This window comes from Calonectris borealis, chromosome W (genome assembly GCF_964195595.1).
Source record: "Calonectris borealis chromosome W, bCalBor7.hap1.2, whole genome shotgun sequence".
Lineage (NCBI taxonomy): Eukaryota > Metazoa > Chordata > Aves > Procellariiformes > Procellariidae > Calonectris > Calonectris borealis.
This window is the reverse complement of record NC_134351.1, coordinates 53916664-53929917: the sequence shown is the minus strand read 5'-3', so window position 1 is coordinate 53929917 and position 13254 is coordinate 53916664. Positions and strand designations below refer to the sequence as shown.

Genomic DNA, 13254 nt, shown 5'->3' with positions numbered 1-13254 from the left:
CAGCGTGCGCTCTCTACAGGCTGCAGCTTCCTTCAGGGCACATCCACCTACTCTGGGGTGAGGCCCTCCATGGGCTGCAGGGTGGATATCTGCTCTGGAGTGGTCCTCTCCACAGGCTGCAGGGGAATCTCTGCTCTGGCACCTGAAGCACCTCCTCCCCCTCCTTCACTGACCTTGGTGTCTGCAGAGCTGTTTCTCTCACATTTTTCCCCCTCATTCCTCCCTCTCTCACACACACTCTGCTGCACAGCGTTTTACCCTTTCTTAAATGTTATCACAGAGGTGCCACCAGCTTCACTGATTGGCTCATGTTTGGCCAGTGGCAGGTCCATTTTGGAGCCAGCTGGAACTGGCTTTGTCCAGCACAGGGGCAGCCCCTGGTCTCTTCTGACTGAGACTGCCCCTGCAGTCTCCTCACTACCAAAACCTTGCCACATAAACCCAATACAACTCCCTCTATACATACACACTTTTTCCTTTTTTTTTTTTTTTTCCTAATTTGTTTTACCTACTTCTACCAAAAAGAAACCAATAGATGAGAATACTTCTGTAATTATGCTTGGGGAATCTTTGTTTTAACTCCCACTTAGGTTTCTTGAAAGCAGGAACTTAGAATAGTGGCTTTCAATTTATCTTTTTAATCTTCTGTGGAAGGTATGAGTTTATACAGCAAATTCAAGCCTACTGACAAAGAGCTGGCTTTACTTAACTATCTTTTGTGGTCCACAGACTATTAAATCAACAAAGCAAATTAAATCCACAGAAATTACAGTCTTGTATTAACATCAGCTTTCAAGAACATAAACAATGGTAAGGGACCTTGGTGTAAGAAGCCACTTTCTGCTTACTGGAAAAAGGAAGTACAATGCACCCCAGCCAGCTACTTTCCAGATAAGCTTTACTGAGCACACCCTTTTTTACCTACAGAGAAGTAAGGTCTGCTCAAGTGCTCCATGTCTTGTTCTACAGGAAACATAGGAAGAGCAAAGAGATAGGAAACCAGATTGCTATTCAATTGGCACCAATGTTTCACTTCTGCATTCCCTGTTCTACCTGGAGCTTGCGTTGCAGTTCAGCTATAACTGCCCTCCCTTGCTCATTAAGCTTTCTTAATGCTAGCTAACTAATATGTATTTACTCCTATTCAAGTTTGCAACAGAATGCTTTCAAGAACACTACACAAAAATGCTTTTCTTAAATTTAAGAGTCAGTTTCTCAGAGCGTTGCTATAAAGTTTTTGTGCTTATACTTACTTGCTATCCAGATAATGTTTATCTGTGATATTTCACCTAGAACTACTGAAAACATTCCAGAGCAGTGATTTCAAGTAAATAAAAAACTGGAGAGTAGACTCCACTGTAATTATTACACAGAAATTCTAACATCAAGCAGCAAGATTAGATTATAGTGTTTATGTCAGTCTACAACCTTTACCATGCTTGGCACTAGCACAGATTTATAGCTTCAGAGGTTGCTAACATGGCCAAGGAAAGTCCAAACAGTGCAACAACAAATTATTAAACCGTGAAAATACAAAAGATTCGCTTTTACTTGTGGCCAAACAGAACTTCAGGCTCAGCACCTGCAGCAATAGAAAGATTTCTGGTCATCTACCAGCCAGATGAAGAGACTCAACAGTGGAAAGGAACACAGGAGCATGGCAAATAGGCCATTTCTTTCCCACATGCTTCAGAAATGCTTCTTCACAGCCAGTCACAGGGAATAGAAGACAGCTACAACTCCTTACCACAGTGCTAGCCAGTGTATACAATCTAAGGTTTCCAGTTAGCCCCTTCTCCAGCCCTCCTATTGCTGAGAATACTACAGGCTTTCCACAACTTCTGCAATTCACGGTAAGAGTTTCTTTAAAACAATATAAAGCAGTATCCATGAGGCTGTGTATTTCTGTAAAGCCAGCCCTGATCCACTGCTTCTCTTTACTTTCCAAAGTAGTGATGGTGGCTCCCCTAGATCTGGCTATATTTGTGATCAGGACTGTCACCCCAGAGCAACAACCATGGGAGCTTACACAGACATCAAAGAGGGAAAAACAGCCTTGCTACATTTGTAAAGTGTCATATTTTTAAAGTGACATACTTTTAAAAGATTCATTGTTGTTATTACCAACTGTATCACCAATGCTGCTTCCTAAATTTGTCACTGTATCTGCCTTCATCTCTCCTTTTCTACCTACTTTTGAAAGTCTGACTTTCTCTGCAGTTTCTTCCCAGCAGCAATTCTCAGTTACTTTCTCAACTTGTTTTGCTTCTCTTCCTAGTATTCTGAATGGAACAGGATCACTAAAAGCCTAGTAATGATAATTTGCCATCAATAGTAGCTATTTTGTTACTGATTTTATTTCCATTCTGTAGAATTCATATTTCCAGACCATTTGAAGACTAAATGCAGCTTCACTTCCCTGGTTACAGTTAGATATCTGTCTGCAGTCACAGCTAGCTTAAGGCATTTTCCTCCTAGTGAAAATCATTTAGAGTTCTGGAAAACTTGAAGGGGGGGGAAACAACGACACGACACCAACAAACAAAACCAAACCACAACAACAGGGGCAAGTCATTCTAAGGTACCCCATAAGCATCAAACACCTTTCACAATAATTATTTTAATAATGAAAATAGGCTGGACATTAAAAGGGCTCAATTCTTTAATATTGGAAGCCTTCACCCTTCATTTACAAAAACAGAGTTTCCTGATAGCAAATGGCAAGCATACAACTAGGTTTTCCAAGATCTGTCTGCGAATTAGGCTACAGGGTTAATGACTGATACAAGCCTAGGGGAAAAAAAGTTTTAAAATGTGCTCAGCAGCACATTTAAGATGCAGAACAAAGTCTCACTTCACAGGCAACTATCATGTTTTAAGTAATTTGCATCTTTCTGATATTTACTTATAATAAAGTTGTCTGGAAGCTTTTTTGATATTTAGTTGGTTTAGTCTTATGAGAATTGCTACAGCTTTTGAATAACTTTGATATACTGGTATTTACAAGTGGTCATAGTTTGATATGCAGTATTATTCCTACATTATCTTTAGCTAGGTGGCTCATTTCAAGTAGTAAAAAACTTCATAAATACAAAGTCATCAGAGTTGTCCCCAATAAGTTAATGTTTATTGGAGGTCTTATTTATAACTCTCTAAAAGTTCAGAAGACTAGCTTTGTTCACACTTTTATTTTGTTCATGTTCCTCTACTCAACTGACAAGGCTTGTTTTGGGTTTGGTTGGTTTTTTTGTTTTCTTTGTTTGGGGGTTTTTTTGGTGTTTTTGTTTTTGTTTTTTGGTTTTTTTTTTGTTTTTTTTTTTTTTAATATAAGTAATCGGGAATATTTTGCCACTTACTAGAAGAAACCCAAAATTTGTTTGCTAACTAGACAAGTACCATCTTTACTGGAAGCAGAAATCTAACAACAAAAAAAAAGCTTACAAATTATTCACAAGATTCAAAGCTTGCTGACTTTCTAGAATATTTCTAGGTATAATATGGAAGCTTGACATAAAAAAAAAAAAACAAACACAAAAGTTGTTAAAGTTTCTTTAGTTTTACTGCTCATAGGTTTCCTAGAGATTTGCACCTAATATCACCTAAACACTTCTCTCTTCCCCCTTCTTCCCACCCCATTACTCACTACGCTACATGCAAGCTTAATGGCCAGCACATGCTGAATGATCAGCTGTCCATTATGTTGTTCTTGGATTTCTTCACTTGGGGCAATAATTTAGATCTATCCCCTCTACCCAACTGGTTGTTTCCATAAAGCCCACAGAACTCAGTTTTCTTTATGACCTCTGACTGATGGAATCAACTAACAGGTTCAACAGGCTGTGATCAGAAAGAGGAGCAGACAGACAGATGGGTAGACTGACAGCATGATCACAACCACTTCTACTTAAGAAGGCAAGGCAAACTTACAATCTGCAGCACTCATCATATTCCCAGTTTTAGAAATATTAACTTCCTAGTGCAGTAGATACTTGTTGAACTTAGCAGTGTTCTAGAATAAGAATTTAATTCCACCCCTACAAGTTCACTGTTATCCTCATCTTGCAGCAGGGAAGTTCTAACCAGGCTTTTCCAACCAAGTGAACCCTCTACACATCCTTGAACACCAGCAATCGACATTAGAGGGGTGGACTATTATTTTTTTTTTAAATTAAGAAAACAGCTGGGAAAACTGTACTTTCACTTTGGAAAACAAACATGAAGTTAACGCTTTCCATTATAATGCTTTGACAACTCAACAAAAAAAAAGAAGCCTCACTAGAATTAACAGTCCACTGTTCCAACTTTAGAGATAGCCTAGTTCGGGGTTTACACAGCACATATTATGCATGCATGCCCTGCACTTCATAGACATGAGTTTTACTTTAACATTTCAATCTAATCTGTTTCAGCTTTTGACGCTTCAGACAACTTTTGAGGAAAAAGAGTAATGGATGCTGATAGAGCTTAAATAGTATTAAAACTGTATTATGTAAGGTATATACACATGATTGTTAGTTATTAAATGAAGCTAACTGATTCTAACAAGCAGATTAAGCATCTGTAAAAAAGCATGGCCGGTCCTCCTAAATAATGGTCTACTTGTCACCAGGAAGCTTTGGCACAAAGTCAAAATGTAAACCAGTTCTAATAAACAAAATACAGGAGAATACATAGCCAAGGACTGAAAGTGCTTACCTTGACTCTCCACTACTGTTTCTTACAATGTCTTCATCACTGTGCCCATTCATTGTAAATATTAAGAAGTTTAAAAGATAAATAGAAGTCCACTCAGGTTAGAAGGCAGATGTCAAGAATCTACTTCTTGGTACTCTGTTTTCCAGGTGACTTGTTTACTCAACTGTTCTCTGCAGGTATTGAAGATCTCTCCCAAATTACCTAAAGTAGTAAAGGAAAATGTTGACATAATTTGAAATATTTGATGGTTGCAACTGAAAGATACTGAAAATAACCTGTCCTGTCACAGCAACACTGAAAGGGAGTATCTATCACATTTGACATCTTCTTTTTAACTGAAAAATAGCTTTTGGTATGCCATAGTACTGTCTTAAGAACAACCAGATCTAACTTTTAAAGGAAAACAGCCTCCCCAAACACATAAATATAAATTATGGATATTAATGCTCTAAGATCTGATTAGCAAAATTATTTAATGCACAAAACAAACATATCAGAAGCATTTCCAGACACGGACATAATGTTTACAACCAGTTGGGGGTAGAGGCAGAAAAATAAAGACTGTCCCATTTTAAAAAATTGGCTCAACTACATCAAGCTAACAAGATCCCACAGACAGAGTGATAGTTATTTCACATACATGAACATCTTCAATCAGATCTCTGCCGTGTCAGATGCACCTAGAAAAAGTTTAGGCTCACTTTAAATAGAGTGCAAGTATGAACTCACTGATAATCAGCTAAAGAGCAGCGCCTCTCACAGATTTAGCGGCGTGAAAGCGATTAGGGGCTCGCCTGCAGGTTGCCTGCCTCGAGGTGCTCTCATCTAATACAGCCCGACCTACAGCTCATGATGGAGGCGAGGGCCGCCTCGTTCCGGGATGGAAAAAGCCCCGCGCTCAGGCACCATCTCAGACACCAGGGCCACTCCAGCCAGCTAACAAAGGCGATGACGGAAGAAAAGTGATAGGAAAGAGCCCTGTAACCCCAGAGAGACCGCGAAGCGAGGCCGGGCAGCTTGGTGGTTCCTCACGGATCAGCCGCTGCTGCCCAACGAGGCCAAGCTCCGCGCTGTCTGCCCTCCCGCGCCCAGGGTGCGAACACCCTGCCGCCTCCGGGACCGGCATTCCCCGGGCCCAGGAAACATCTTTAGTGGCCACGAAACTCGCTCCTTGTCGCCCACTCCCTGCTCCGAGACGATCCTCCCCGACCACCCGCACCGCGCTCTCGCGGCCTCCCGTGACCGACCGCTCCCAAGGCGCTCCCGGGGAGAGCCCAGGCCAGGGCTACCTCCCTACCTCCTGCGGATTCACCTCCCGCCCCCGGAGACGGCCCTCTGCTGGTGGCGCGACCCTCACAGGCGCCGCTCCTGGCCAAGGCTCCCTAGCAGTATAGCCAAGGCGGCCGCTGTCCTCCGTGCTCGCTTCTCCCAGCGCCCCCCCATGGCCAGAGAAGAGCGAAGGCCGCACTCCTGCCTCCCAGCCGGTTCGTCACAGGCTCCCCCCGCAGGAGCCAGCGAAAGAGTCTCAACCCCAGCTGCCCGCCTCAGCTCTCGCAGTTCCCTCCCTCCCTCCCTCTTCGGAAAACAGCGAGCGGGCCCAGGAGCCCAGCCCCGCGCTGGGCATCCAACCCCTTCTTCTCAACGCCAGTCGCCTCCCCATCCATCTTCGAAAGCGACAGCCACCGCACAACTCCAGACCAGGGAAAGGGATAGGAGCCATGGCGGGCCTCTGCCTACCTGCGTGCGTGCGCCCGGCCCGGCCTCCCTAGGGCTGCCCTGGTCCGAGACGGCGCTACACCCACGAAGAAGTCTGTGCTGCAACCTAGGGTCGGAGGCTGCTCCTGCGGCCGCCACAGGGCCTGGGCCGCCGGCTCCTTACAGCCCCACGCGGCGGGCTACGCCTGCAGCCCCCACCGGCTTGAACAATAGGGCCCCAAACCGGGCAGGGAAAAGCCTAGGGAGTAGGTGCTGTGTTGCTCTGCCGCCGTTTCTTAAGTCCTCCCGACCACCGCCATCACGCTGCCACTCCGCTCAACCTCCTCCTCCTCCTCCCTTAGTCGGATGGAAACCCTGGGCGTGATGTCAGTCCTGCGCCCTGGGACAGAGCAGGGAGGAGGAGCAACAGCCGGGAGGGGACAGCGCCGCTGGGCCATGGCGGCAGGAAGGGCCGCTTGGAGGGGGTGGCGGAGCCAAAGCGGCCTCCTTGCCGCGCCGGATACTGCCGGGGCCGGGGGCAGCAGGCGCCCGCCCGCCGCAGCAGCAGCGAACGGGCGCTGGGGCCGGTGCCGCTCCTGGTGCCCGCTGCAGCTCCTGTGTGAGGGGGCAGGGCCCGGCCTGGCCTGAGGGGCGCCCATGACCCACGCAGCATGGCAGGGAACCTGGCCTAGGCCACACGTTACTGTTTAGTGTGATGTGGGGTTTTTTTTGTTTCAGGTTTTTCCTGTCTAAAATCAGAGCCCCCTAACAAACACATATGTATTTCTTAATCTTCCTATGCGGTTACAAGTGGCATTAGGGCATATTTAGGAAGGCTTGGCATACAGCTGCACAGAGGACACTTGCTTCCATGAGGAAGGCATCCCCCAGCTGGAGGCAGAGCACTCCTTTCTTCCTCTTGATATCTAACTCGAGTTGTTTTGAAGTGATTAATGAGAAAGCTGTTTGTTTAAGGTGGTTCATGTTCAGAAAAAAAAAAAATCATGTAAATCGTGCTACTGCTGGAGTCTACGTGTTCCCAGAGTGGCAAAAGAAAGTAGTGGCTGCTGAGTGAAAGACTGCGCTCTGAGCAACACAATTACACAGCCAAATGTGTTGGAAAGAGGAAGTGATTTACCTGCTTTCTCCTCTTTGGATTCCCGCATATGCAATTACACTACATCATGCTAGGGAAGATTGTGGGGTGTCCTGGTTTCAGCTGGGATAGAGTTAATTTTCTTCCTAGTAGCTGGTATAGTGCTGTGTTTTGGATGTAGTATGAGAATAATGCTGATAACACACTGATGTTTTAGTTGTTGCTAAGTAATGTTTATGCTAGTCAAGGACTTTTCATCTTCCCGTGCCCTACCAGGTGCGCGGGGGGCTGGGAGGGAGTGTGGCCGGGACAGCTGGCCCAGCTGGCCAATGGGCTATTCCATACCATATGATGTCATGCTCAGCATATAAGGCTCGGGGAAGAAGAAGAAGGGGGGGATGTTTGAAGTGATGACATTTGTCTTCCCAAGTAACTGTTACACGTGATGGAGCCCTGCTTTCCTGGAGATGGCTGAACACCTGCCTGCCAATGGGAAGTAGCGAATGAATTCCTTGTTTTGCTTTGCTTGCGTGCGTGGCTTTTGCTTTCCCTATTAAACTGTCTTTATCTCAACCCACGAGTTTTCTCACTTTTACCCTTCTGATTCTCTCCCCCATCCCACCCGGGGGGGGTGAGCGAGTGGCTGTGTGGTGCTTAGTTGCCGGCTGGGGTTAAACCACGACACAGGTGTACAAGAAGCTGGGAGGGAGCATAGCCAGGACAGCTAACCCAACTGGCCAACGGGGTATTCCATACCATATGACGTCATGCTCAGCATATAAAGCTGGGGGAAGAAGAAGGAAGGGGGGGATGTTAGGATTGATGGCGTTTGTCTTCCCAAGTAACCGTTACGTGTGATGGAGCCCTGCTTTCCTGGATGTGGCTGAACCCCTGCCTGCCGATGGGAAGGAGTGAATGAATTCCTTGTTTTGCTTTGCTTGTGTGCGCGGCTTTTGCTTTCCCTATTAAACTGTCTTTATCTCGACCCATGAGTTTTCTCACTTTTACTCTTCCGACTCTCTCCCCCATCCCATTGTGGGGGGGAGTGAGCGAGCGGCTGTGTGGTGTTTAGTTGCTGGCTGGGGTTAAACCACAACATGGGGTCATTACTGACCAGGATGTGGTACCAGACTTGGAATTTTCTTCAGCACCCTGCAAGAGTAAAAGAGGTTGAGATTAACATGAAAACACAGTTTGCTCATGAAGGAAGGAAAGGCTTGAAAGAAGAGAGTCATTGTGTGGGTATACCAGAGCAAGGTGGCTACAGTAGCTGTCAAATCAGTTCATACTTGAAGAGTTGTGTTGGCTAGGAGCCAGCATCTGAGCCACAGTCAGTCAGCTGGAGATGTTGGCCTAGGGTTTATCTCATGGCTGCCCCCCCCCCAGGGTGAACAAAGCTGGGCAGCCAAGGCACCTGCCACCCCCTCAGCAGGGCTGTTGGGATCAGCTGTTACACACAGCAACTCCATCTCCATTTTGGAACCAGACTGAAGCAGCAGGGGCTAGGTGAGGCACTTCCACTAGTCCATCTCTCAAGCACCATAGGAAAATACCTCAAAAGCTCAGGAATTAAAGACAGAGAGAATAAACATTTTTCCCCCTTAGAGTTAAAAAAAAATGCATAAGAAGGTGTTCAGACAAGAAAACAGCTTCAAAGCCTACAAAAAAGCTGTATTAGACTATGTTCCTTCCTGAAGCACTTAAGTTTGCCTATGTCAGCTTAAGGGAGAATACTTCATTGTGATAGACAAAGATGCCACAAGATCAATAGACTTTAAACTCAAGAATGTCAGAATGAAAATAACTGCTTTAAATTAAATTAAAACTGAAAATTTTAATTTAAATTAAGGTAATTAGCACTGAAACACTTTACCAAGGTATACTGGGTGTGGCTGGGATGGAGTTAATTTTCTTTGTAGCAGCCCGCATGGCACTGTGTTTTGGATTTGTGGCTAAAACAGTGTTGATAACACACCAGTATTTGGGGTATTGCTGAACAATGCTTGCACAGCATCAAGGCTTTCTCTTTTCCCCACTCTGCCCCCCCAGCAAGTAGGCTGGGGGTGGGCATGAAGTCTGGGAGGGGACACAACCTGGACAGCTGACCTGAATTGGCCAAAGGAATATTCCATGCCATACGATGTCATGCTCAGCAATAAAAACTGAGGGGAGGGGGTTTTGGGGGAGGTAGCCATTTCTCAGAGGCTGGCTGGACACCAATCTGTTTGTGGGAGGTGGTGAGTGATTGTCTTTGCATTGCTTGTTTTGTGTTTTTGTTTTCTTTCATTTTCTTCTTTCCTTTACTTATTAAACTATCTTTATCTTGACCCAGAGTTTTCTTGCTTTTGCTCTTCCTATTCTCTTACCTGTCCTGCTTGGGTGGGGGGTGGGTTGAGTGAGTGGCTGTGTGGTGCTTAGCTGTTGGATAAGGCCCCAAATCTGCAAACATTTTGAATATTCCTGGCATTCCTCTGGTGAGTAGGGCAATTGCTTCATTAAGAAGGATATATTCTGCAAGATTGTCTATAGAGTAAGAAGGTGTGACTGTACATAAACTAAGTATATTTGTAATAGCTTATTTTAGCTATCAAAAGTAACAATAGCTGTGAAAATATGACAGCATTAGCATAAATTAATAATTGGAGTGTGTGCTAGGGAAACTTACCAGGAGTACTATCAAGATTATAACATCACCTGTTGTGGCATATGCTTCCTTTTGCAGATGCACAGTACCTCTACAGTTACATCCAACCCAGCATATCAGATGTCTATGGAGAACTGTTTCTAGAAGGCTCTGGAATGTATGATGCTACTTTAGATTAATTAAGCAATAACGCATGTACTTGCACCCACTATAAACGCCCCTTTGCCAGGAAGGCATTACACATCATCTTCATTATAATCTGTTACTACTGGGTAGTTTGCTAAAAATTTTTTTTTTTTTTTTTTTTTTGCCAGGACTTCAACACCAGTAGTTTCCACATCCAAATTAATATGGTTAAACCTACCTCTTTTCCAATGAGGATTAATCCTTAGCTTGTTTGTAAAGTTTCATGGTTTACTTAGAGCTGTGAGGTGTGTCTGCTTTCTGTCTGTAGCAGAGATGCTAGCCTGTGTCCACTAAAAATAAATTGCTTCCTGAACACAGCACTTAAAAATATTAGCCACCCTTTGTAACCCAGGAGATACTCTCCAGTCCCTAAGACTTCTAAACATGTCTCAAAGCGCAGTTCCCCCAGGAAGTACCTGCATGTGCCCTTTTGTTTGTGTTCAAAGAAATGAAGGTGCTCTATTTACATTTGCCAACCTCACCTGCAATCACTGCCAATACTAGACAAGCTTAAGACTCAGGCAGAATAAAGTTCTGTTTCAGCAGGACATGAAGTTAAACTCCTAATTACAAAATTTGGGAGAAATCTACATTTTATGTTATATTCTACTTAATCTTCTTAGCTGCTTCAGTTTCCCTCACCTGAGCCAATTCAGTTCTGGTAGCCTGGTCTACCTGTTTGTTGTTTCGGTGTTCTTCAGTGGCATGGCTTTTGGGCATGTGAGCATCTATATGATGGACCTTTAAAGAAATGTTTTCTATCTGGGCAGTGATATCTTGCTGTGCTGGTTTTGGCTGGGATAGAGTTAATTTTCTTCATAGTAGCCTGTATGGGGCTATGTTTTGGATTTGTGCTGAAAACAGTGTTGATAACACAGGGATGTTTTAGCTATTGCTGAGCAGTGCTTACACAGAGTCAAGGCCTTTTCTGCTTCTCACCCCACCCCACCCCACCAGCGAGCAGGCTGGGGGTGCACAAGAAGTTGGGAGGGGACACAGCTGGGACAGCTGACCCCAGCTGACCAAAGGGATATTCCATACCATATGACGTCATGCTCAGCATATAAAGCTGAGGGAAGAACGAGGAAGGGAGGGATGTTCGGAGTGATGGCGTTTGTCTTCCCAAGTAACCGTTACGCGTGATGGAGCCCTGCTTTCCTGGAGATGGCTGAACCCCTGCCTACCGATGGGAAGGAGTGAATGAATTCCTTGTTTTGCTTTGCTTGCGTGCACGGCTTTTGCTTTCCCTATTAAACTGTCTTTATCTCAACCCACGAGTTTTCTCACTTTTACCCTTCCAATTCTCTACCATCCCACTACAGGTGGGGTGGGGTTGAGCAAGCAGCTGTGTGGTGCTTAGCTGCCTACTAGGGTTAACCCACAACACCCTTACATTAAACTGAGATATATACATATTTTGTAAGTGATTATTTACAAGTTAAAATGAAATAGAACAACTTCAACTGGTACAAGTGTGTGCATACATTTACTTTAACTACATTGGTTTAATTGAATTGAATGATAAACTGATAATTGGGCAATTATGATTCAAGGCTGTCCTTAAACCTGATATGTAGTACAATAAACTAAATCCTTTTTACAAATTACTGCATTGTCTGGACAGAGTATCTGTACATGATTGGAACATCTGAACAGTGACACTGAATTAGTGCATTGACTGAAGGTTTTGTTGAACAGATTAAAGAAATAATTAAAACATTGGCATTTAAATGGTTATAATGAGGCTTCAAAGTTAAAATCCATCAAGACAGCTGAGAAAAGTTCACACTTCTCTTTCTACTGCTGTTTTGTTTGGTCTGCCTTTAAATTGCTCTTGGCTTGCTAGAAGCATTAATTCTCTCTAAAAGTCTCTTGCCTGCTTTATAAATATGGTGTTCCTATTAGTATGACCTTCTCAATGTTTAGCTAGGGAAAGTGTAAAGTGAGAATGAAGGTTGTGGTTTTTTTTTTTCCTTAGGCAGTGACACTTGATATTTTTAAGATAAAGGCAAACCTATAACTACAGTAGACTGCTTCAGACTATATTCTGGAGTAGGGGAAAAATTAATTTCTGAAGGCTTACTCAATCACAATAAGCACTTACATGGTGTGGTGGTGCATTCATATCCCCCCCTTTCTTCCCTTTTTAAGCGGCCTCTAAACCACTCATTCGCGACACATGGCTGAAGGTAAAAACAATACATTTAGCATCCAGGGTTAAAAAAGAATTTTATAGACAATTTACTGCTTGTAGGGTCATGTCTTTGTATAAAGAAGTGTCAGATGATGGTTTTAAACATTAATATTTTCTCCTTAAGTATACTTCTTGATTTAATTAAATCTTATCATTTTTATTGCATTTTTTTTAAATCACGCTAATCCTATACACATCTATTTTAAATAACCTATGAAAGAATTATTAAAGAACTTCTTTATTAAGGGGAAGATGAGTTTGCCACACAGTCAGTTTTAGAATTCTTGTTATTTAGTTCTGTTTTGGAATTGGATAATGAGAGAAATAGACTGTTTTCCCTTAATTGCCTGTGATGTCCTCATTCTGTGATGATATTGCCAATCTTTAGTTTCCTTTTAGTTTTGATGTGTCTGGAAAAGGAAAGACATTTTCTGATATGAATAGAATGTATATGGTTGCTGGTTTATATTGAATTTATTTATTTTTGGCCTATGCTTTTGACTCTTCCCACTCTTTTCTAGGATCATGGATAATTGTGCTCGTAAAGGAGCAATTACAGCTGTTACTGTAATTAGTAAAAATTGTATTCTTAGTCCATGTCTGTATTAGGAACCTGATAATTTAAGGTCTATGACTTTTATATCTAAAAAAGCCAAGAGGCTAGACATAACAGCAGAGAGAGTTCTTACTCTCTTAATTTGGAAATTGAGTAAAACCTTTTCTCCTTCAGGACAGGCTGTGCTT

The 13254-nt window shown here is 43.5% G+C and overlaps 1 protein-coding gene across 4 annotated transcripts in view; it reads right to left on the bottom strand.

The window, feature by feature from the left end:
- LOC142075115 (chromodomain-helicase-DNA-binding protein 1-like) overlaps positions 1 to 6775 on the bottom strand; it is a 71252-nt gene extending 64477 nt beyond the window's left edge. The window contains exons 1-3 of one of the 4 annotated variants that reach the window (XM_075136139.1): positions 6433 to 6775; positions 5336 to 5375; positions 4696 to 4896 (exon numbers count right to left, since the gene is read on the bottom strand). In XM_075136139.1, the coding sequence (XP_074992240.1) occupies positions 4696 to 4748 (53 nt within the window). In that variant the 5' untranslated portion in view covers positions 4749 to 4896; positions 5336 to 5375; positions 6433 to 6775. Of the gene's footprint in view, positions 1 to 4695; positions 4897 to 5335; positions 5376 to 5992; positions 6113 to 6432 lie in introns of those variants that run through there. The other 3 variants (XM_075136138.1, XM_075136136.1, XM_075136137.1) reach the window with 3 other exon arrangements.
- Between the last annotated feature and the right edge of the window lie 6479 nt (positions 6776 to 13254).